The sequence below is a fragment of the Heloderma suspectum genome, chromosome 13, assembly GCF_057233095.1.
Source record: "Heloderma suspectum isolate Gila_16-S chromosome 13, 16-S_ref, whole genome shotgun sequence".
Taxonomy (NCBI): domain Eukaryota; kingdom Metazoa; phylum Chordata; class Lepidosauria; order Squamata; family Helodermatidae; genus Heloderma; species Heloderma suspectum.
Genome location: NC_139470.1, coordinates 1,851,567 through 1,874,100, shown reverse-complemented (window position 1 = coordinate 1,874,100; position 22,534 = coordinate 1,851,567). Strand labels below are relative to the sequence as shown.

The 22,534-nt window shown below is 49.2% G+C and overlaps 1 protein-coding gene across 1 annotated transcript in view; it reads left to right on the top strand.

The window, feature by feature from the left end:
- MYO18B (myosin XVIIIB) overlaps positions 1-22,534 on the top strand; it is a 182,518-nt gene that overhangs the window by 36,926 nt on the left and 123,058 nt on the right. Inside the window, exons 15-17 of the mRNA XM_084820341.1 lie at positions 42-186; positions 14,952-15,125; positions 20,051-20,141. Of these exons, the coding sequence (XP_084676467.1) occupies positions 42-186; positions 14,952-15,125; positions 20,051-20,141 (410 nt within the window). The remainder of the gene's footprint in view (positions 1-41; positions 187-14,951; positions 15,126-20,050; positions 20,142-22,534) is intronic.

The window sequence follows — 22,534 nt, the reverse complement described above, 5'->3', positions numbered from 1 at the left end:
GACTGTCCTGTTTTCTCCTCTCTGATGGCTTCTCCTTGCAGGCTGAAGAGAAGCAGAAGGCGTCAGCTGCATTTTCTCAGCTCCAAGCTGCCATGGGGACCCTGGGCATCACCACTGGCGAGCAGGAAGTCATTTGGCGAGTATTGGCTGCCATCTACCACCTGGGAGCCGCAGGCGCATGCAAAGGTAAGGCCGGGGGGGAGCAGAGCAGGCGTTCTGTGGCTGACAGGCTCCTCTGCAAGGCAGATGGCGGAGATGATTACGCTTCTGCAACCTGGCGCCCTCCAGAAGTGTGGACTGCCACACACATCCTCCCCAGCCAGCATAGCCAGCAGTTCAGCATATCTGGAGGGCCCAGTTTGGGGTAGGCTACTAGGGGTAACGAAGCCTGTCCTGGATAGTGGGGGCGGTGGTATGTGTATGGGGAAGAAATTGTCTCTCTCCAGCCCTACCTGACTTTGTGCCCAGACCCTCATCAGGAGCTGGGATTCATACAGCTCTAGAACTGAGTTAAAGGAGAACAGCTGCAAACGTTCGACTTTGGGGCTTAGGGTAACTTCCAGGAATGAAGAGGCTTGGTGGAAGGATCTGCTCTTTTCCTTCCTAGGGTTATGAGTGGGGCAAAGTATGTTTGTGTGGGACTCTGCGAATAACAAACAGTGACTTGTTGAAACTCGCTCCCTTGGCTCTGATCTGTCCTCTGGGCCCAGAGTCAGACGAGGCGTGTCTTTGGGTAGAGCGACCGTCTGAGTTTGCCCGGAATGCAGCACGCGCCCCAGACTCACACATGCTCCGTTTCACCTCTCCCTTAGCCATCCTGCTCAGTTTTGAGTTTGCTTGTTCAGTGGTTCCATAGAATTTTATTATGGTAATGAGCAGAGGAAGGTCTGATCATGCTGGCTGCATTCTGACTTGCCATGCTCCCAGGAGGTATCAGCGAGGAAGGGCTGCAAGAGTTTTTGTTTTCTTCTGATTATTATTTGGTGCTGCGTGTCTGAGTTATAGCAGGGAGAGTCTTCAACAGACCTGATGTTTGTGAAGACTTTATTAAAGTGCACAGGGAGAGAAAGAGCGAGAGAGACTGTGATGTTCCTCATAAATTATTTTAAAGATGTGCTGTAACCTATTCTAAAGACAGCTCCTGATGATTTATATACTTTGGTTTCAAAGGGCTTAGGTACGAGGTGCCGTGAAATCGGCTGGGGGGGCCCATTTGTAAACGTCTCTGCAGCATGTCGCAGCATGCCTTATGGTAATTTCTCCCATTAATCAATTATTAATTATTTAAAAATTAGGAAAGCGAGCTCCTTCTGGAGGATGGTCTTTGTCGTCCGCTGGATGCACTCATTCTGTTTATTCCAGCATTTCCTTAAAAGCAAAAGCCACATTGTGAAATACCCAGGACGTTTTGTGAGAGGTGCGGGATCCATTTCAGGAAGGCTTTGCACCGTCTCTGAGATCGCACCCTGCTCTTCCCCAGTGGTGTCTGGTTTAATTTCTAAAAAGGGAAGCCACTGGGGTTTGTCCTTTCTGTTCCTCTGGAATGCTCTGATCCATAGGGGTTCATCATACGCCGCTTTTATCCTACTATTGAGATGGCTCTCTCTTGGAAGTTTGTGGGCTCTTTACATGACACTGTTAATGTCCAAAGCACCTCCTGCAGTTTCCCCCAGTCTATCTCGTGTTTTCCCCAAATGCAAAAAATGTGGCATTTTCCCCAGCCCACAGAACAGGAGCGCCATGACCTCCCTGTGAAATTCTCCAATAGCCGAAGAAACTGCTGTGTCTGCCTGCTGTGGGCATTTGTTTTCAATTGTTGGGGCACGGTCAGGATGCAGTTTGACAGAGTGAGGGCAAGAATCGCCCGCTGATTGCATCTGCAGCCTCTGCATTGCTCAGTCGGAGGGAGAAGAGGGTAAAATGCCTCCCTGCAATGAAGGGAGACACATCTGATCCCTCACCCCACCCAGCTCAGAAGCAATGTCCTCTGTTGTTTCAGAGCACCCTATTACATTCAGTGGGGCTTACTCCCAAGTAAGTGTGCCGAGGGTTGCAGACTTACTGGGTGAACTTATGTCTACTCAGAAGTAAGTCCCACTGAGTTCAGTGCAGCTTGCTCCCACATAAGTGTGCCAAGGGTTGCAGACTTACAGCACAATCTTAGATTTTATGTCTACTCAGAAGTAAGTCAGAGGTTTCCTGGGGGCTGCGAGAAAACAGTACAGCAGAAGTTGAGCTACGAAAACAAAACCTCCCTCAAACCACATGGCTGCCATGTAAAGAAGTCCTTCCTAATCCCGCAAAGAAACCGAAAGCAGGTCGCTCCGGAAAGGATGTGTTTTTTTGCAGGTTTTTTGCTTAATGTAGAGACACCCGTAGTCCCCGTTATGTGAGGATTATTTGGGATGGCAGAAAGTGCAACTGGGTTCTCATGTTATTGTCCATTTCTGGACAATGGGTCATTTCAGACATGGGTGGCTCCCTGCAGGGAGAAACCCGTGGCGTCTTTTAAGAGCAGCGACTTCACATGGGGAACTCTTTTGCTACTGGAAGTTGCAAAATCACCACAAAAGTGCATGAGTCATTACTGGTAATTCTTGCCATTGCTGCAGTGCCATAAATGCACGTGGCTCTCTACAGAGTAATGTAGCAAAGTGATAGACCTCTCCATGGCTTTTAGCCACAGCAGCCAGATAGAGCTTCCACACCGAGATGCAGTGTAACACTGGATGGCAGTTACTGAGGAGCAACAGGAAAGGAGGGCTATTGTCTCTATGTCCCTTTTGTGGGCTTCCCACCGTGGGAAAGAGGAGGCTGGAGCCATCTTGTCTTGGTCCAGAAGGGCTCTTCTTACGTCGTCTTAGGTCCTTGCCCACAAGGAGCTTGCAGCCTACGTTTCTGCAGTGTGGAGGACAACAGAAGGAAAGGAGCAAATGGAATGAGTTGTCCACACCTTGTGAAGGAAAGCCAGTTCTGCAGACGCTCAAGGGCATTCTTTCTGCCCATGCTCTTGCTCAGCTCTTGTTCATCTTCATGGAGCATTTTGCCCAGGGAGGACTGGTCAACCTCCACTCAGGTCCTTAACGACACCCAGAAACGGTCACCCCAAGCAGCTGCTTCTCGCCTTTCCTTTTTCTTGGGCAGCCTCTGCCATCATCAGCTTGGAAGGCTTTTCCTCTTTTGTTGTCGTCTGCACCAGATAATTCAGCTTAAGGCCGAGAAGTTGCTGGGCTGGAAGAAATCTTGGGTGCGCTGGTGTTCAGAACAGTCAGATGAGAGCGAGGCTAGATGGGGCAGACCTGGCTGGGGGACATGATTAAAAAATGACCCAGTATCTCCTGTCTTCCGCTCCTCATCTCTCACTCCAGTATCGATTTTGCTGCCATCTGGCAAGAAAGGAGGAGGGGGAGGGAATCAAAGGAATTGCAGGTTTAAAAATGGATCAAAGCAGAAGAGAGGACTGTGTGTGTGCGTGTGCACACGCGCAGTTTAATGTGGATAGACTAGTCTCTGTAACTGTGGTCCTCCCCTCTTTCTTTCCAGAATGGCTTCTGAGTATTGTTTCTGGGAAACCTCTTTTAGTTATTGTTTGTTTTATAGTGCTATGAATGTACACTGGGGCGTACTCCTGAGTAGACATGAGTAGTATTGAGCTGTACTTTGTATACCTGAAAGCTGTAGCACTGGGGCTTACTCCTGAGTAGATAGCCATAGAAATGAATGGTGGTTTGTATATTTGGTGGAAAACATCCAAATCGTTATGAATTACACCTGACCCACTTTGCTTTGGCCATTCCAACTCTGTCCTTGATCCCACCCCTGTGCCCCTAGCCCCACCCACTGTTGGAATGCACTCCCCCCCAGACCTTTCCCAAATTGGAATTTGGCCCCTGGGCCAAAAGAGGCTTGCCACCTCTGATGTACGGCATCCTTTAGAACAAGCATGGCCGGACAGGTTTGTCATCTCCTCTGTTGTGTACCAGAAGCCGCAGGTCCTCTGACTCAGCCTTCCCTGATCTGGTACCCTCTAGAATGTCCCTACGTGATAGCTTCTGGGGCTCAAGCTGTCCTGGGTCCCACACTCCTTGCTGACTTGAGAGCCCTTCCTGCTGATGACACATGTCTCTGCTTGCTGCATATGCTCAGAGGTGCACTCCCCGCCACATGCAGAGTGGGGGCTTTGCCATCTGTTTTTGCAGAAGCGACCGAGAGTGTGGCGGACAGTCACTTTGAGGAGGAATTATGCCTTGTTAAAAGTGGAAAGTGTCCAGGAGGTCTGGGCAGCATCCAGACGAGTGTGGTAATTGGAGTGTCAATCAAACTGCTGAAATTAGGGCACCTGGCAGAATCAAGCAGGCCTTAATTATCCAATTTCCCAGAGCTGAGCGGTGCCAGGCAGTAGCTGCGTCAGCCTTCCCTCTTGAGCAGCCAGAGCAAGAAGCCCTCAGACTAGCTCATTTTCCATCCTCTGTGATGTAATGACCTTTTCTGTAATGGATGAGGAAAATGGCCTCCTCCTTCAAATTCCCCGGCTGGGCTCCAGGCCAAAATGGACCCTCATCTTTCATGACTGCTGTTTGCAAAGTGGCTGGGAGACAGTGGAGTAGACCCTGTTTGCTGCCGATGCAGAAAGACCAATTCTTCATTTGGGGCAGGGGGAGGATGAAACGAGATACATGTGTCCAGGAGTGGGGGGCCGGGGGTGAAGGAAGAGAAGGGACTGTGATGGGATAGGTTCCTGGTGCCATCTTTAGCACATAGATACTCCAGCCCACCAAGGCCTGAAACCATCTGGCATCTTTGTGTGGGCAGCAGGAGGCTGGAATGTGGAGGAAACCACACGGGCGTGATGTGGGTTAGTGCTTGTGTGAGAAGAACCACCTCCTTTCACCGCCAGGCAAAACACTTCCAAAGAGTTTGGCTGGTTTTTTTTTTTTTTATAAATAAGAGTGTCATATGTCAAATGTTTCTCTTGGAAAGCAGAGAATTGAAACTCTGTCCAGGTTTATTTATTTTTTACCTTTCTGTACTGCTCCATTGCTGAAGCGCTGAGGTTGCTGCTTAGAGAAGGAGATTTGACCTAGGAGAGGCAGAAAGGGGGTCTGAAAGGCTGGAGTGCAGCATGACCTACTCTCTGGATCAGACAAAGGCAAAAAGCCCAAGAGTTTTTATATAATGATTGGCTGGAAGTCTGAAAAGCTGGACCTTCGGCCTGAATTGGATGAGGTTTCAGGGTTGCAAAATCACGTTTCAATGTCCTGTGCCTTTGCAATCTTCTTGGTAGCCACCATTATCTTTTCCCAGAACCGTCCCCCTTGTGCAATGCCAGCATCACGCAGATCAGATCAGCACTAAATTTTCCAGGCCTGGCCAAACCTGAAGTTTCATTCTGCCTGCTGATCAGAAGGGCCAGTCGTGCACATGCTCATTCTGTTCTGTGCCTGACTGACGATTCAGAGGCCGGATGACAAACAGTCCATAGTAACCCGCTTGGCTCGCTCCACAAGGTCGCTGAGTCCTTCAGACCCTGAAGAATGGCTGGTGCCGTCTGTCTATCTGGGACTGTTCCTCATCTCCGTGGGAAGACCTGGCTCCAGACACTTGGTTTCCCAGGGCCGAAACCCTTAGCCCCCTCCCCTGCTCTGGCATCACCCCGCCATCCCGCACCCGCCGTGCTGCCCTGAACCCTCCCTCCCTGCCCAGTCCACCCACCTGAATCTGACTCGGGGTTCTGTGCATAGCAGAGCGGCCCCCTTGCGCTCTGCTGACATTCAGCTCTCCACACCTGCGTGCGTCCTGTGGGTAGCTCCTCTGTGCTGCCGCTGCCTCCCCTGCGGGTGCAGAGGCGCTCTTTCCACAGGGGGCATTTGCCTGTGGCGAGCTGGCATCTCCCGCTCCTCCCTCTCTGTAACGAGGTGTGTGTGTAGACCTGGCCCCCGGGAGAGGCTCGTGAGACACATCTGGGTCGAGTCAAACTTTACAGGATGTCCCATTCCCAGACCTGTGCCCCGCCAGCTGCAGTGGGCACCAGCTGCTACTGTCCGTCTTTTCTTCCTAAAAGGATGCTTTCTGCCCCTTCTCTCTCTGCCTACCAACTGGGCTGTTGTTGCTGCCGCTGTGCCAAGGGGTCGTGGCTAGGAAGACTTGTTCCTGTTGACTTTGCTTAGCCTGCCCTGTAGAGTTCTGTTCTTGCTACCGTGACACCTCCATCTGCATTCGCTGTCTCCTCACACTGCCAGTTATGGTCCTCTCCATTCATGGCATTGACGCTTTATTACAAACAGGTGGGGGAAGGTGAGCCAGAGAGTGGATTTCCTTAATGATGTCATTCCTCAGCCCTTCCTGTTTGGGGCTAGATACGGCCCTTTCTTTCCTCTGTCCCCTGCATTAGACCTTGGGTCCGCGACAGTGGCTAGCCTTGGGAGAATGTACTGCTTGACAGATACATTAAGCATGCAGATAAAGCCAGCAAGCCCCGCTCACTATGGTTCCTAAACAATATTGTTCTTTACAGCATCGGATTTTCTTTTCACCACCAGACACATCCACAGCTGAGTGTCCTTTCGGCTTTGGCCCAGCCACTTCACTCTTTCTGGCGCTACTTGGAAATACCCTCTGCTCTTCCCCAGTAGTATATTGGACACCTTCCGACCTGAGGGTCTCATCTTCCGGCGTCATATCTTTTAGCCTTGTGATACGTTCCATGGGGTTTTCTTGGCAAGAATACTGGAGTGGGTTGCCATTTCCTTCTCCAGTGGACCACATTTTGTCAGATCGCTCCCTTGTTGTGGCGAAGGGGCTTGCGTAACTCAGTGAAGCCATAAGCTATGCCGTGCAGGGCCACCCAAGACGGACAGGTCATGGCAGAGAGTTCTGACAAAATGTGGTCCACTGGAGAAGGAAATGGCAACCCACTCCAGTATTCTTGCCAAGAAAAGCCCGTGGAAGGTATCACAAGGCTAAAAGATATGACGCTGGAAGATGAGCCCCTCAGGTCGGAAGGTGTCCAATATACTACTGGGGAAGAGCAGAGGGTATTTCCAAGTAGCGCCAGAAAGAGTGAAGCGGCTGGGCCAAAGCCGAAAGGACACTCAGCTGTGGATGTGTCTGGTGGTGAAAAGAAAATCCGATGCTGTAAAGAACAATATTGTTTAGGAACCTGGAATGTCAGATCAATGAATCAAGGTAAGCTAGAGGTGGTCAAACATGAGATGGCAAGATTGAACATTGACATCTTGGGAATCAGCGAACTAAAATGGACAGGCATGGGCGAATTTAATTCAGGTGACCATCATATCTACTACTGTGGGCAAGAATCCCTTAGAAGAAATGGAGTAGCACTCATAGTCAACAAAAGGGTGGGAAAAGCAGTACTGGGGTACAATCTCAAAAACGATAGAATGATCTCAGTACGAATCCAAGGCAAACCATTCAACATCACAGTAATTCAAGTCTATGCCCCAACCACTGATGCCGAAGAAGCTGAGGTTGATCAGTTCTATGAAGACCTACAACACCTTCTAGAACTAACACCAAAAAAAGAGTTCCTCTTCATCATAGGGGATTGGAATGCTAAAGTAGGAAGTCAAGAAATCACCGGGATAACAGGCAGGCATGGCCTTGGTGTACAAAATGAAGCAGGACAAAAGCTAATAGAGTTTTGCCAAGAGAACACGCTGATCACAGCAAACACTCTTTTCCAACAGCACAAGAGGCGACTCTACACATGGCCATCAGCAGATGGTCAATATCGAAATCAGATTGATTATGTCCTTTGCAGCCAAAGATGGAGAAGCTCTATACAGTCAGTGAAAGCAAGACCTGGAGCTGACTGGCTCAGATCATGAGCTGCTTCTTGCAAAATTTCAGCTGAAATTGAAGAACGTAGGGAAAACCACTAAACCATTCTGGTATGACCTCAATCATATCCCTTATGAATATACAGTGGAGGTGAGGAATAGATTTCAGGGATTAGACCTGATAGACAGAGTGCCTGAGGAACTACGGGTGGAGGTCCGTAACATTGTTCAGGAGGCAGCAGCGAAATCCATCCCAAAGAAAAAGAAAGGCAAGAAAGCCAAGTGGCTGTCTGATGAGGCTTTACAAGTAGCTGAGGAAAGAAGGGAAGTGAAGAGCAAGGGAGAAAGGGGAAGATATATCCAACTGAATGCAGAGTTCCAGAGAATAGCAAGGAGAGACAAGAAGGCCTTCTTAAATGAACAATGCAAAGAAAACGAGGAAAACAACAGAATGGGAAAGACTAGAGATCTCTTCAAGAAAATCAGAGATCTCAAGGGAACGTTTTGTGCAAAGATGGGCATGATAAAGGACAAAGAAGGCAGGGACCTAACAGAAGCAGAGGAGATTAAGAAGAGGTGGAAAGAATACACAGAAGAACTATACAGGAAAGATCTGAATGTCCCTGATAGCCATGATAGTGCGGTCACTGAACTTGAGCCAGACATCCTCGAGAGTGAAGTCAAGTGGGCCTTAGGAAGCATTAGTAACAACAAAGCTAGCGGAGATGACAGTCTTCCAGCTGAGCTATTTAAAATCCTAAAAGATGATGCTGTTAAAGTGCTGCATTCAATATGCCAACAAATTTGGAACACTCAACAATGGCCTCAAGACTGGAAAAGGTCAGTTTACATTCCAATTCCAAAGAAGGGCAACGCCAAAGAGTGTTCAAACTACCGCACAATTGCACTCATTTCACATGCCAGCAAGGTGATGCTCAAAATCCTACAAGCTAGGCTTCAGCAGTATGCGAACCGAGAACTACCGGAAGTACAAGCTGGGTTTTGAAGAGGCAGAGGAACTAGAGATCAAATCGCCAACGTTCGCTGGATCATGGAGAAAGCAAGAGAATTCCAGAAAAACGTCTATTTCTGCTTCATTGACTACGCTAAAGCCTTTGATTGTGTGGATCACAACAAACTGTGGCAAATTCTTAAAGTGATGGGAGTACCAGACCACCTTACCTGTCTCCTGAGAAACCTGTACGAGGGTCAAGAAGCAACAGTAAGAACCAGACATGGAACAACCGAGTGGTTTAAAATTGGGAAAGGAGTACGACAAGGCTGCATATTGTCACCCTGCTTATTTAACTTATATGCAGAGTACATCATGAGAAACGCCGGGTTGGATGAATCACAGGTCGGAATTAAGATTGCCGGGAGAATTATCAACAACCTCCGATATGCAGACGATACCACCCTAATGGCAGAAAGCGAAGAGGATCTCAAGAGCCTCTTGTTGAGGGTGAAAGAGGAGAGTGCAAAAGCTGGTTTGAAACTCAACATTAAAAAAACTAAGATCATGGCATCTGGCCCTATCACTTCCTGGCATATAGAAGGGGAAGAAATGGAAGCAGTGACAGATTTTACTTTCTTGGGCTCCAAGATCACCGCAGACGGTGACTGTAGCCATGAAATTAAAAGACGCTTGCTCTTTGGGAGGAAAGCTATGGCCAACCTAGACAGCATAGTAAGAAGCAGAGACATCACCTTGCCGACAAAGGTCCGTCTAATCAAAGCTGTGGTTTTCCCAGTAGCAACGTATGGCTGTGAGAGCTGGACGATAAGGAAGGCTGAGCGCCGAAGAATTGATGCTTTCGAACTGTGGTGCTGGAGAAGACTCTTACGAGTCCCCTGGACTGCAAGGAGGTCCAGTCAGTCCATCCTCAAGGAAATCAACCCTGAGTGCTCATTGGAAGGACAGATAATGAAGCTGAAGCTCCAATATTTTGGCCACCTAATACAAAGAGAAAACTGTCTGGAAAAGACCCTGATGCTGGGAAAGACTGAAGGCCAAAGGAGAAGGGGACGGCAGAGGATGAGATGGCTAGATAGCATCACCGATGCAATGAATATGAACTTGAGCACGCTCCGGGAGAGAGCGCAGGACAGGAAGGCCTGGCGTGCTCTGGTCCATGGGGTCACGAAGAGTCGGACACGACTGAACGACTGAACAACAACAAAGTGGGTGCTCATGATTGTCCCATCATCAGTTAAGCATAAAATACATGAGGAAAAGAAGTCTGGATGACACTTGGGGACCCTTGCTGCATTCTTGTGTTTAGCAGAGAGGTTGAAGCAAAAGTGGGGTATGTTGTAACACAATCATCTTCACTGTGTTTTCTTTAGAAATGCCTCAAGTTATGAAGGGCTGCAGTCCCCTTTCTTCTCCCTTCTGGACCCTTTTGGCAAACGTGTTCCTCTTGAGGTCCCAGGGATAGACAGTTATGTGGCTACAGGACAAAACCTAAATCTAAGGAACTCTTTAGTTTACAAAACCAGAAAAACATCCCCCCCCCCCACACACACACCTCTGGGCATGCTTGAACATTGCAGATAAGAGACTCCCTGATTTTTCCACTGTTAACCATTGGCTTTTTTTGTGGGCATCTGTGAAGAATCTCCTCCTCCATGTCATCCTTCCCTGTAACATATAAGTACACTTACCTGCGGCATGAAATCACTATAATTTTATGCATTTATTGCTTATTGCTGTAAGCTGCCTTGGGAGGGATTCTGCCCTGGAAGGTGGCCAGGACATATTTTAAATAAATAAATAATAAATCTATCTGTGTCTGCTCCACATCAGGGGCTGCTGCTGGCAAGGAATGGGGGCAAAGTTGGCATAACAATGTCATGAAATGGTAAGTGTCCCTAAACGTTGCAGGGGGAGGGGGTCAAAAGAACTCAGCGCTTCCCATGTTGAACATAGCCTGCAGTTAGCGCCCTAGAAGAGATGCCCTGAGATACAAAGCAGGTCGGGGTAGCTGCTTTTGCTGGGTTTGTTTGGATGTTTTGTAGTAATTGGTGGCACTGCGGGCTGTGCTCAGCATGGGGAGCACTGAGTTCTTCTAGCCCTCTCCTCCCACCCCTGCAATGTTTAGAAACACTTACCATTTCATGACGTTATCAGGCCAAGTATGCCTCCAGGCTGAGGAAGGCTGATTCAGCATAACCATTGAACAAGCTCAAAATGGTACGAGGTTTAATACGCTGAGGCCAGTGTACCAAACATTCTACATTGCACCCCTCCTCACCAAAACAACTCAGCCTCCTGTCCTCCTACTCCGCACCCCCACGAATGACTCTCTTGGTAACTCCCCCTCATACACGAAGGAGTGTGACATTCCAGGTGTGGCTATTCTCAGAAAGCCCAGGTTGGAAATGAATCGCTGTTTCCCTCGCCAGGTATTCACCCTTGGCACAGCGACTGGCTGGAGGCGTGAATGCGCATCATGAGAGAGTGTTAATAGCCTGGAAACATTTCCCTAGCCTCAAATAGCATGGCGGCATGGCGCAACCTTCATGCACCTCCATCAGCGCAGACGCTGTTCGCAGGGAGTCATGTAGTGGCCCCATACTACGTAACTGGGGGACTTCAAAGTGTTAATTTCTTTATCTCAACCCTCCTCAGCCTATTCCAAATCGAGCACAGACTTCTCCTGAGATTGGGCTCAGATTGAAATACGCTCATTCTGTGATCCCGCCCCACTGCCCCCTCTCTGAAACATACTTGGGCGAGGTCTTGCAGTAGCAGAGAGAGCTGGTGCTGTCTGTGGTGATGTTTGGTTGTGCCCATTTGCTGCTGGGTTGTGCCCATTTGCTGCTACCTTTCCCATGCCCCCCAGTGCCAGGCCTAAAGCCATTGTGCTCCCAATGACATCACTGGGAGTTAGCCTGGCCACTTATAAATCTCCAAAAAGGAGGATGAAAAAGGACGATGATTTGCATAAAATCTGCACATGCTAATAATGTATATGTATATATGCAAATTTAGAAATAATTATAATAATTTAAATAGAAGTTCAGTAGATCTCACCATAGTGTTGAGGACTGTGACCAGGTGATCTGCCTCACTGCCTGTTCAGCCTACCTGTCCAGGTGATAACTGTTGATGGGCAGCAGTTCTCATGGTTCTTTATCTTTAAACCAGAATTGGACAGGACAGCCCTTTCAAAGAGAGGACGGTCCTCTGAAAAGAGGACACCTGGCTGCCCTACCAACACAGCCTGGTTCAGAATGGGTCGAGCTTTCAATCAATCGTTGAGTGTTTCTGAAAAGAAATACCTGTTCCAAATCAGGCTGGGGGAGATCACTCTTGCTACTAATTAAAACACAATGAGATAAAATGCAATCAACAGTAGCACTAAAAGAAGAACTCTGATCAGCATCCTAAAATCCGTAGTGATTACCTCAGCAGTCTAATTACCCAATGCCTGGTTAGAGGCATATAAAATTATACATGGTGTGGAGAACAGAGTTGTATAAAATTATGCATGGTATGGAAAAAGTGGATAGGAGACATTTTCTCCCTCTTTAATAATGCTAGAATCCAGTGGGTCCTCCCATGAAGCTGATTGGTGGGAGATTCAGGGCAGATAGAAGGAAGGGCTTCTTCACACAGCACAGAGTTAAACTATGAAATTCACTATCACAAGATGTAGTGATGGCCACCAATTTGGATGCCTTTAAAAGGGGACTGAGCAAATTCATGGAGGAGGATAAGGCTATCGAGGGTTGCTGGTCATGATAACCATATGTTACTTCCAGGATCAGAGGCAGTATGCCTTTGTATGCCTGTTCCTGGGGAACATGAGTGGGCAGGTGCTATTGCAGTTAGTAGTTCAGTTCCCAAGTGTCAGGGGGCCCTAGCTGGCCTCTTTCAGTCTACTCCAGTAGCCAACTCCAGACGCAGACAAAGGATTCTGTTCAAGGCTTTATTCCTTTTACAACATAATAACTCTATCACCAGCGACTAAGCTATGAACAGCAGAGTAGCCTATGCCCCAGGTTGGAAGCAGTTGGTCCCCATTTGAATGAGAATCACTTGCAGACCCTGAACTTATGGGCTAGGGAGAGTCCCTCCCCTTTTCTCTTGGGTCCTCTGGACGCGACCATTGCTTGCGCGCCAAACGGGTGCTACGCCTCCTTTCCGTGCCCTCCATAGCTTGTCGCTCTTTGTGTCTGCGTCGAGCATCCAGCCAGCCCTCCCCCCGCGCTCTTTCACTCCCAGGACCGCTATCTATGTCTGGAATGCCGGCAGAAGGAATCTCTGCCAGCTGCAGGGCCTGGGAGGGATGAGCGCGCTCCTCTCCCACGGGCGGCTGTTCCTCCTCAGAATCAGAACTGCTCTGAGGTTCTATGGGCTCAGTGTCCACCCTGACACCAAGGAGTCCTTGGGCATGGGAGCCTGTGAGATCTACGGTAGCATGGTGGCTAAGAGATGGACCTGGTGTAGACCAGGAAGTTCCTGGATTAAGACTCCCTTCAGCCAAGAACCTACTTGGAGTCCACAGGCAAGTAGCCGCCATCTCTGAACCTCAGCCTCTTATCTCCAAGATGGAGGTGATGGTGCCTGCGGTTGTCCCAAGAACTAATGAGAGAACAGATGCAAAGTGCTTTGACTGCTCTCAAATAATATATAGAAATGCTGGCATGGTGGTGGGGTTCGTTATAACTGTGGACCCACAAAATGAGATGTATTCCTAAAACATGAGTGGAGAGCTCTTGTTCCAGGGCCCCAGTCAGCACAGGGTTTGGGGCTCACAGAATAGGGGGAGGGAGAAAGAAACCCGATCCCTTTCCTTCACTCCTGAAATTGTAGACTGGTTTGAAGGCAGTAATGACATGAAGCCATTAGATGTCCAGCAGTGAGGTTGATGCTGCTGTGGTGTCAGCGGATAGATTTCAGGAGCCTTGGAATATCCGTATGCTACATACTTTTACCAGCTGAACTCTCACGGGTCTCCCCTTTAAAAAAGAGAATCTTGGGAATTGTAGCTCTTTGCTAGAGATTGCTTGCATCCATTGCAGAACTAAAATTCTGAGGGCAGTGACTACTTCGTGCTGCAGACAGGCCCGCCACATGGACTGCTCCTTCCCTTGCTCGTCTTTCCTGTGTCTGGCCATTAGCTCAGAGGAGGCTGGTGGCTCTGATGTCAGTGGGGCACCTTGGAGAGCTCCTCTAGAGTCCTGACTGGTTCCGACCGAAACCCGGAGCGGATGCACTGCCCCACTAACAATGGAGCCACCAGCCTCCACAGCACGCGCTGTGCTCACACGGAGACTGCGAGGCTGCTCTGTGCTTCTTCCGCTTTTTATCTAGCCTCCTTCATCTAGTGGAGTGCCAGGGTGTGGTGGTTTCCTACCAGCATATTCCTTTGCAGCTTGCAAACTGCCTATTTCTCCCTACTGATCCTTCAAAAAACATGAAGCTGAGATCATTATTCCTGGGGACAGACGATTCTCCTGAGAAGGCGCACCGTGACGTGGCTTTCGGGAGTGGGCTGTAGGAGTACTGGAGGCCAAATTCCCTCCAGGATGGGCGGCTGTGGGGTGCTTTATGGAGAGCCCCATGAGGGGCCTTTTCTTCCTCTTCTTTGCAGCTGCCCTTACAACAGTCGGCAAAGGCCATGCTGCATCTCAGCATATGAAAATATGGCTCCTGCAGTGTGAAATCGAAGGCAGCATGCAGAAGTGAAATGAAATCTAATTGCAACAATCAGTTTAATTCTGCTCTCTGTCTCTTTTATGAATGGTTCCCATCAAATTGCAGCTAATTAGCCCCACTGCATTTCACCTGAACAGCCATTCATTTTGTGCTGCTTTCTTTTTTTTTCTCCCCCGCCCCACATTTTCTTTTTCTTTTTTAATAAAGCTTTTGCACACTGTGTGACTTTGCTTTGGCTTTCTTTTTCTCTCTCTTTCTTTACTCTTCTCTCTTAATTCAGCTGCTCTTAGGAGAAATGCAGAGATACCCTCTTCCCCACAACCTACACAACAGCAATCGGAATATCTGCATTGCAAACTTGTATCTCAGTTGCATTGATACGGCTTCTCTTGGGAACTGTAGTTGAGATCAGCAGGCTAAAATATCCTCTGTTAAGAGATTCTTTACTCTCCCTTTCTGTTCTCCTCCTCCTCCTCTCTGTTCAGTTGGCAGGAAACAGTTCATGAAGTTTGAGTGGGCCAACAACGCGGCAGAAGTGCTGGGCTGTGACTTTGAGGAGCTCACCACGGCCGTCTTCAAACACCACCTCAGGCGGATCATTGAGCAGGTTACATCTGGAACGGGGGGACTGCTCAGCCAGGACGAGGATCCATCCGATGGTACTGCCCTTTCCTCCTGCCTTTGCATAATGAGGGAAACACAGAGCTCCTTCTGAACCATTTCCCACCCTTCCTCCCCAAATTCAGCCCACCTTGGTTAAATGTGCTTGTGCAGGACTCCTTTTGGGGACCGTTCATTCAGACCGAGATGCAGAGAGGAGCTTTTCCCAGTCTTGTTGCTCAAGATACTTTTGTGCCAGGGGTGCAGCAGCTCAGGCCCAGAGGCCACATCTGGGGTCTGTATTTGGCCCTCTGGGGGTTCCCCCAGGTGGCCACGCGCCCTTCCCTTTCCCCCTGCCCACTGATTATTTGGTGGCTTCCCGGCATTTGTGCAGCCCCCCCCCCGAAAGGTTGAAATGCCTCTCCGAAGGCTCAGTGACTGGCAGGAAGAGCTTTGGGTTAAATAGGCTGGTATTTTGGCCCCACCCCTTCTGCCTTTGGCCCCACCCACCACTGGAATGCGGCCCCCAAGAGTTTTTCTGCAGTGGAATCTGGCCCTTGGCTTGAAAGCGCTTCAGGGCCCCTGTTTCACGTGGAGACACCTGCACCTGGGTCTCCTGCATGCAAAGCAGGTGCTCCGTCGCTGAGCTTGGACGCTCCCTTAGACGGAGTCAGGCCAGGGGTCCATCTAAGCCAGCATAGTTTTTCCGGGCTGGCAGCAGCTTTCTAGGGCAGCCTCTCCCAACCTGGTGCCCTCCAGATGTTTTGGACTGCAACTCCTATCATGCCAGATCGCCGGCCACGCTGGCTGCGGCTGATGGGAGTTGTGTGGTCCAAACATTTGGAGGGAGCCAGGTCAGAGAAGGCGCTCTGTGCTCTTGAGCACAAGGAGGTCTTGCGCGCCCCTGCCCAGGCCTGAGCCTGGGACCTCTCCACTGAGCTCCGGCCCGTTGGCAGAAGCATCCTTCTAGAATCGTATATGAGTAGGCCTGCTTCCTAATACCTTTCAGCTGAAGAGTGGGCCTGGCCCATCTGCATGCAAAGCACGTGGTGTGCTACTGAGCTGCCGCCCTGCCCTGCCCCTCATGAGAGGGGCCTGTGAAGAGGTCGGGTCGCTGGTCCATCTCATTCCAGGGAGTCAGTTGTGGCTGCCAGTGGCTCTCCAAGGTCTCAGGCCAGGGGCATTGTCAGTCCTGGGCCCATGGGGCAAGCCCCCAATCTATTCCCCAGAGCCCTGAAGGTCCGTTGGTGCCAACGGAAGTGTCCCCGCCCCTCAGTTTAATTGCCATGCGGGGGCAATTTTCAAGGGGGATCGCAGCTGGGGAGCAAAGGGGTAGTTTCCCCCACACACACACGCTGCAACCCCCCCCACACACACACAAATCTTCCCCTGCAAGGCAATTAAGCTTTGGGGGGGGGGGGACTATTTTCCATTGGTTTGGGATGATCTGGGTGAGGGTGCAAGTCAATTGAAGAATTTATTTTATTTGAGGTGATTTGGATGAGAAATTAATTGGCTGGCTTTGCCTCCTGTGAAATTTAATTAAATCCTAGTCATTATTTCTAAATTTGCATGTATAGATATAAATTAGCATATGCAGATTTTATGCAGATTTGTGTTCTATGGGCCTGAGCCCCGAATCGTTTAGGAAGCATAGGAACAGAGGAAGCTGCCTTATACTGAGTCAGGCCTTTGGCCCATTTAGCCCAGTATTGTCGACACTGACTGACAGGGGCTCTCCAGGGTTTCAGGCAGGATTCTTTCTTCGCCCTAGATGTTGGGGATTGAACCTGGGACCTTCCACATGCAAAGCGTGTGCTCTGTCACACTGAGCTATAGCCCCTTAAGTGCCTGGCAACCCCCCCCCCCCCCCCGTCTCAGGCAATGAGTGGCTCTGCTCAGCCCGGGCTATCCGGGAGCCTTCCTTGAACCGGAGATGCCTGCCAGGGATTCAGCCAGGGACCCTCTCCGTGCCAAGGGGCACTTGGCCACTGAGCTCTGGTCCCTCTAACCGAGCTGGGACTTGGCCGTGTCGGCATCCCATGGCATCACCCCTCCTTTGTTCTTCCTCTTGTTTGTGGCACCCTATTGCAGAATTACGTGCCTTCGCAGCTGCAGAGAGGGAGGAAGGAGGAGGTGATGCATGAGCAGCCTTGAATCATCATGAGGGGGCTGGACTTCATGACCTCATTCCCCCACCCCATGTGTCTGTTTTGCAGTCCACGCAGGCAACGTCTTGGCCAAAGCAGGCAAAAACCACCTTGTCCAAAGCAACCTGGAGTCCAAACTCCTCTCCTTTCTTTGGCCTCAATGGGGCAATTGGAGGTGTACTTGTTACATTTTTTGTTTGAGGCTTAGACACAAAAGAGGGAGGCCATGCTTTTTAAAATAAAACAAAAACATAGTTCCTTTTGCTTTTCAACTCTTTCCAGAAACCAGGCCTGAAGGCAGAGACCCAGCCAGCTCTGCAAACTGCCATTTGAATTGTAAATACCAGGTGTTTGAAAGCCAGAGAAGGGTTGGAGAAATAAAAAGTAACTAAAGACATGTGCAGCCTGCTGCCATCGGGGACTAGCGAGCTGTTCCATGCCAGCCCTCTTGCTGTTTCTTTCTTTGACAAGATCCCCCCTCCCCGCTTTTTCAGAGTCTCTTTTCATCCCCGCTCCCACTCCCTTGTTTTTGTGCTCTGTGTTACAACCAGTGATCATGGTTGAAATGTGCCAAGGAACGGCCTGAAAGCCGCAGCTTCGGAAAGGTGCCAGCCGAGCCGATGGTCGGTTTCCTAGCAACTGGCTCAGGATCCAGGTGATGCAAGCTTGTAAAATGCCCAAATTGCTACCTGATTCCTCGTTTTCCCCCCACACACCTTCTCCTCCCATCAATACTTCAAAGTGGCCCTCTGCTCCCTGCATGTCCCCCCGCCCCCGCATTAGGTTAATGCACAAAGAAACAGTTTGGCACACAAGGGGAGTGGGGGTGATGGAGATGGAGTGGCATCTCTTGTTGAGTTCCTCAGTGGAGAGCAAGTTTTAAAATATACCCAAGCATAGAACTAATGAATGGATTGGTTTAGAAAAAAAGACAAATGGAAGGGGACACAACAGACTTTTGGGGGCCTGTGGGCAGATCTGGAAATCTGAGAAACTGTTGTGGGCGCTGCTGCAAAATGGCTGCTGTGGGGTTGAGGCTAATCACAAAATGGCTGCCATAGGGGTCTGGCTAGTCACAAAGGACAAGTCACTTGCCCAAGAGACTGAGTAGAAGGCAGAGGCTGGGTCTGAGCTCCAAATGCCAAGCTGGATATTTTGCCCCACAAGCAAAAGAAAATGTCCATTTCACAGAAGGAAAACTGGTGATGTTTACAGAAACACACAGATGTCCCCCAGAACCAAGCAAATCACACATACACTCACCAAAAAACAGGTGAAACATTCCCCACCCCCTCTAAAAACAACACAGGAAAATATACATCCCCCCAGACATGCACCCCAAAACAGGCAAAACATGCTCCATCAAAAAAGAAAAACCCAGGCACACCACAAAAAAGACAACAGACAAAGCACTCTGGTTTTTCCCTGCTGATCCCCCAAGGCCCCATCACTGCCCTCCCATCGCCCCACACTCAGGGCTGGGATCCTTTCTCTCACCCCCCTTTCTTTTTAAGGTGTTTTTAGGATGCAGCCTCCAGCTGCTCTGCCCTTTTCCTTTCCTGGGAAAGTCTGGGGGAGGGGAAGGAGGAGAGCAGGGGACTGGAGGTTGGCCTTTGGCCTCCCCACATGTCCAGCCCTTGGGGTCCTTGCCAGGCACTTGGAAGATTTGGGGCCCAGGCCCACAAAATCTGCATACAAATATGAAAGCAAACTTAGAAACGCCTAGGATTTCTTTAAATTTCTCAGGCGGCAATGACAGCCAATTAATTTCTCATCCAAATCACTTCAGATAAAATACATTCTTCAGTTTGCACCTCATTCAGTTCATCCTAAACCAACAAAACGTTTTCCTCCCCTAAGCTTAGATTGTGTGTGTGTGTGTGTGTGTGTGTGTAAAGGCAAGAGTTAACCCTTCCCTCCCCGAATGAACCCCCCTTGAAAATTGCCCCCTGCATGGCAAATCAGCTGAGAAAAGACCCTCCATTAGCACCAGTGGGCACAGGAGTCTGTGGAAACAATCCTGGGCCCTAGGAAATAGAACTTTTCCTGGAGCTCCAAGGCCCAGGCATATGCCAGCCGCGCAAGAAAAATCAGGAGTGGCGGGGGGCTTGTCAGGAGGTGTCTGAGGGTGCTGCGGCAACAGCAGAGTATACATTTATGAATCTTGTGGAGAAAGCAGATTTATTTATTTATTTATTTATTACATTTCTATACCACCCAATAGCTGAAGCTCTCTGGGCAGTTCAAAACAATTAATGGGATAAGGTTTTCCTCCATCTCCCATTATATGAGGTCTGGATGGGGGTTCACCAAATGAAGCTGATCAGCAAGAGATTCAGGACAGACAAAAGTAAGAGCACCTTCTCAGAGTGCAGATTTAGCTTATGGAATTTGCTGCCTCAAGAGGGAGCGACGGCCAGCCCCTGCTTGGATGCTTTGGGGTTGGGGCAAAGCACGGACCGAGACAGGGGCTCTTAGTCAAGATGGCTAAATGGATCCCCACTATTCAGAGGCAACAATGAACCCCCAATGCTAGCAGCTGCTGCACAATAGCAGCAGTGGGGTGGGTGGGACTACTAGTCTCATGGTGATCTGGATTTTTAAGTTTCACATATTGTGTTCCATGTTGCTTCCTTGTGAAACAAGCTCCAAAGCAATGTGGTGAGGGAAAAGACGGTTGGGGGGCAGTCTGCAAAGGTGCCTGATGCCCCATCTTTGCTTTGGTTACTGCTTCTGGTTCAATAGCAAAGCTCTGAACCAGGGGCAGAGTCCTGAACGGAGGTGCCCAAAGACAGAGGCGGAGCGATTCAGCCACCTGTGTCCTTCTCCTTTAGGCCCCAAGCTGACCAGCCTGGAATGCGTGGAGGGGATGGCCGCGGGACTGTATGAGGAGCTGTTTGCGGCTGTTGTGTCGCTGATCAACAGGTACGGGAGAGTTTGGTTTAGGTGCTTCCAATGTACATGTGTAAAACAGAGACTTTGATCAGCTCAAGAAGATGCGATGAGCTTTGGGCAAATAAATAGGAAAGACTGGTGATGCGCTGCATTTGTCTTCGTTGTTCACCCCTGACGCTGATGAACACTGGCATTTGTTGAACGCTGGGAAAGAACTTGGTGCAAAAGGGATGTTGTCTGTGGAGTGCACTTGTAATGGAAGAAACATGGCACTCGGTCATGGACGCCTTTAAATAACCCTGCCTCTCCCTAAGCATCTTTGCTCGCCAAGCATGTTGCATAGGTCATACGCACTTCTCATGTTTCTTGTACAAGCCAAAGGCCATGACAAAAGGAGTATCACTGCAAGGAATACATATAGCCAAGGAATAAAAGGTAAAGAGAGGAATATGTGTACAGTACAGTACAGACCCTAGACCGCAGTTCCTGCAACATACTGGCAAGATTTGCTCTATTTTTTGCTGTTAGTGCAAACACCAACACGCTATAAGTAGTTGCTGCATCCAGATCCGACAGCAAATAACAGGCTGTTTCTACATCAGAAGCAAACTCACGAGCTCCTAGGATATCATGTATAAATTTAACTCTGATGTCACTAAATAGGACACATCTGCAGAAGGTAAAGCACCACGTCCTCCACCTGATGTGGGCATTTCAGACACATATTCACTGCTCCCAGGGCACTTTGCTAGAGTGTCCTGCTACTGTGGTGGAAGGCATCACACAGAAGTGCAGTGCAGTGAATGCCTGCCTTTGCACTGGGGGAATCAATTCATCCAAATACTTCACTTTCTCATGGGCTCTTCTAAGCTGAGGGAGTTGTTTTACAATATTTAAAGTTATTTAAGGTTTGAGTCATCCTGACGTAATAGAGAACGTCCTGAACAAATATCCCTTGGCTTATATTTCTCTTGCTCACCATCACCACCTCCCCTCCCATTGCAAAGGGTTTTCAGGGAATTAACCAATTGTACCTGCATTTCCTCTGGCTTCAGATTGTATGGTTAAATCTGGTGATCTTGAGTGATGATTGCAGAGAGTCTTGTGGGACTTATTTATTTATTTATTTATTGCATTTATACCCCGCCTTTCTCCCTCTCGCAAGGAACTCAAGGCGGCTTACATTATCCTCCTCCTATCCTCACAACAACAACCCTGTGAGGTAGGTTGGGCTGAGAGTCTGTGACTGGCCCAAAGTCACCCAGTGAGCTTCCATGGCCAAGTGGGGACTAGAACCCGGATCTCCCAGCTCCCAGTCCGTCACTCTCACTGACTTGGGGAAGGAGAGGCATTTTTAGAACACTTTAGTCTGTGAGGTTCCAATTGCCATTGAAGTGCTCCTTCTCTTGCTGTTTATGCACACATCTGAGTCTTGATAAAGAAGATAAGTGGCATTTGTAATGTGAATGAGAACTTTGGCCTGTAGATTCTCCACTTGCATTAATAAAGACCAAATGAAATGAGGAAAGGTTATAACAGCTGGGAGTGTTTAGCTTAGGAAAAAGGTGAGTGAGGGGAGGCATGACAGAGGTGTACAAAATCATGCCTGGTGTGGAGAATGTGGAGAGGGAGGCATTTTTCTCCCTCTGTCATAATGCTAGAACCCAATGGTGTCATCCCTTGAAGCTGATTGGTGGGAGCTTCAGGACAGATAAAAGGAAGGGCTTCTTCACACGGTGCATCGCTAAACTATGGAATTTCGTACCACAAGATAGAGTGATGGCCACCAATTCGGATGGCTTTAAAAAGGAATGAAACAAATCCATGGAGGAGAAGGCCATCAATGACTACTAGTTCTGATGGCTATAGGCTACCTCTAGTATCAGCGGCAGTGTGCCTGTGTGCACCAGTTGCTGGGGAACATGGGTGGGAGGGTGCTGTTGTGCTCCTGTCCTGGTTGTAGGCTTCCCATGGGCAGCTGGCTGGCCACTGTGTGAACAGAATGCTGGACTAGATGGACCCTGGGTCTGATCCAGCCTGGCTCTTCTTATGTTCTTATGAGAACTCTTGAAGCTTAATTTGTGAAAGCAAGCTTAGTTATATCGGATCCAAGTTTTGTGGGTTGATTAAAATGGTGCGGTTTGGTTGATTGATTTTTTAAAGTGCCTTAATTTATGCTTAGAGAACAATACACAGGCAGTGCAGGTCAGATTCAGGCAGCTTCCTATGTGCCGTTTTCAGGCAGGCCTGTCGTCCAGTGGAATAGGATGTGTTTTGCATGCAGGAGGTCCCAAGTTCAGTCCCTGACATCTCCAGGTAGAGTTGGGAAACGCCCCTGCCTGGAACCCTGGAGAGCCCCGTTGGGCTACATGGGCCAGTGGTCTGGCGCAGGGAAAACAGCTCCCTATGACGCTTTAGCGCTG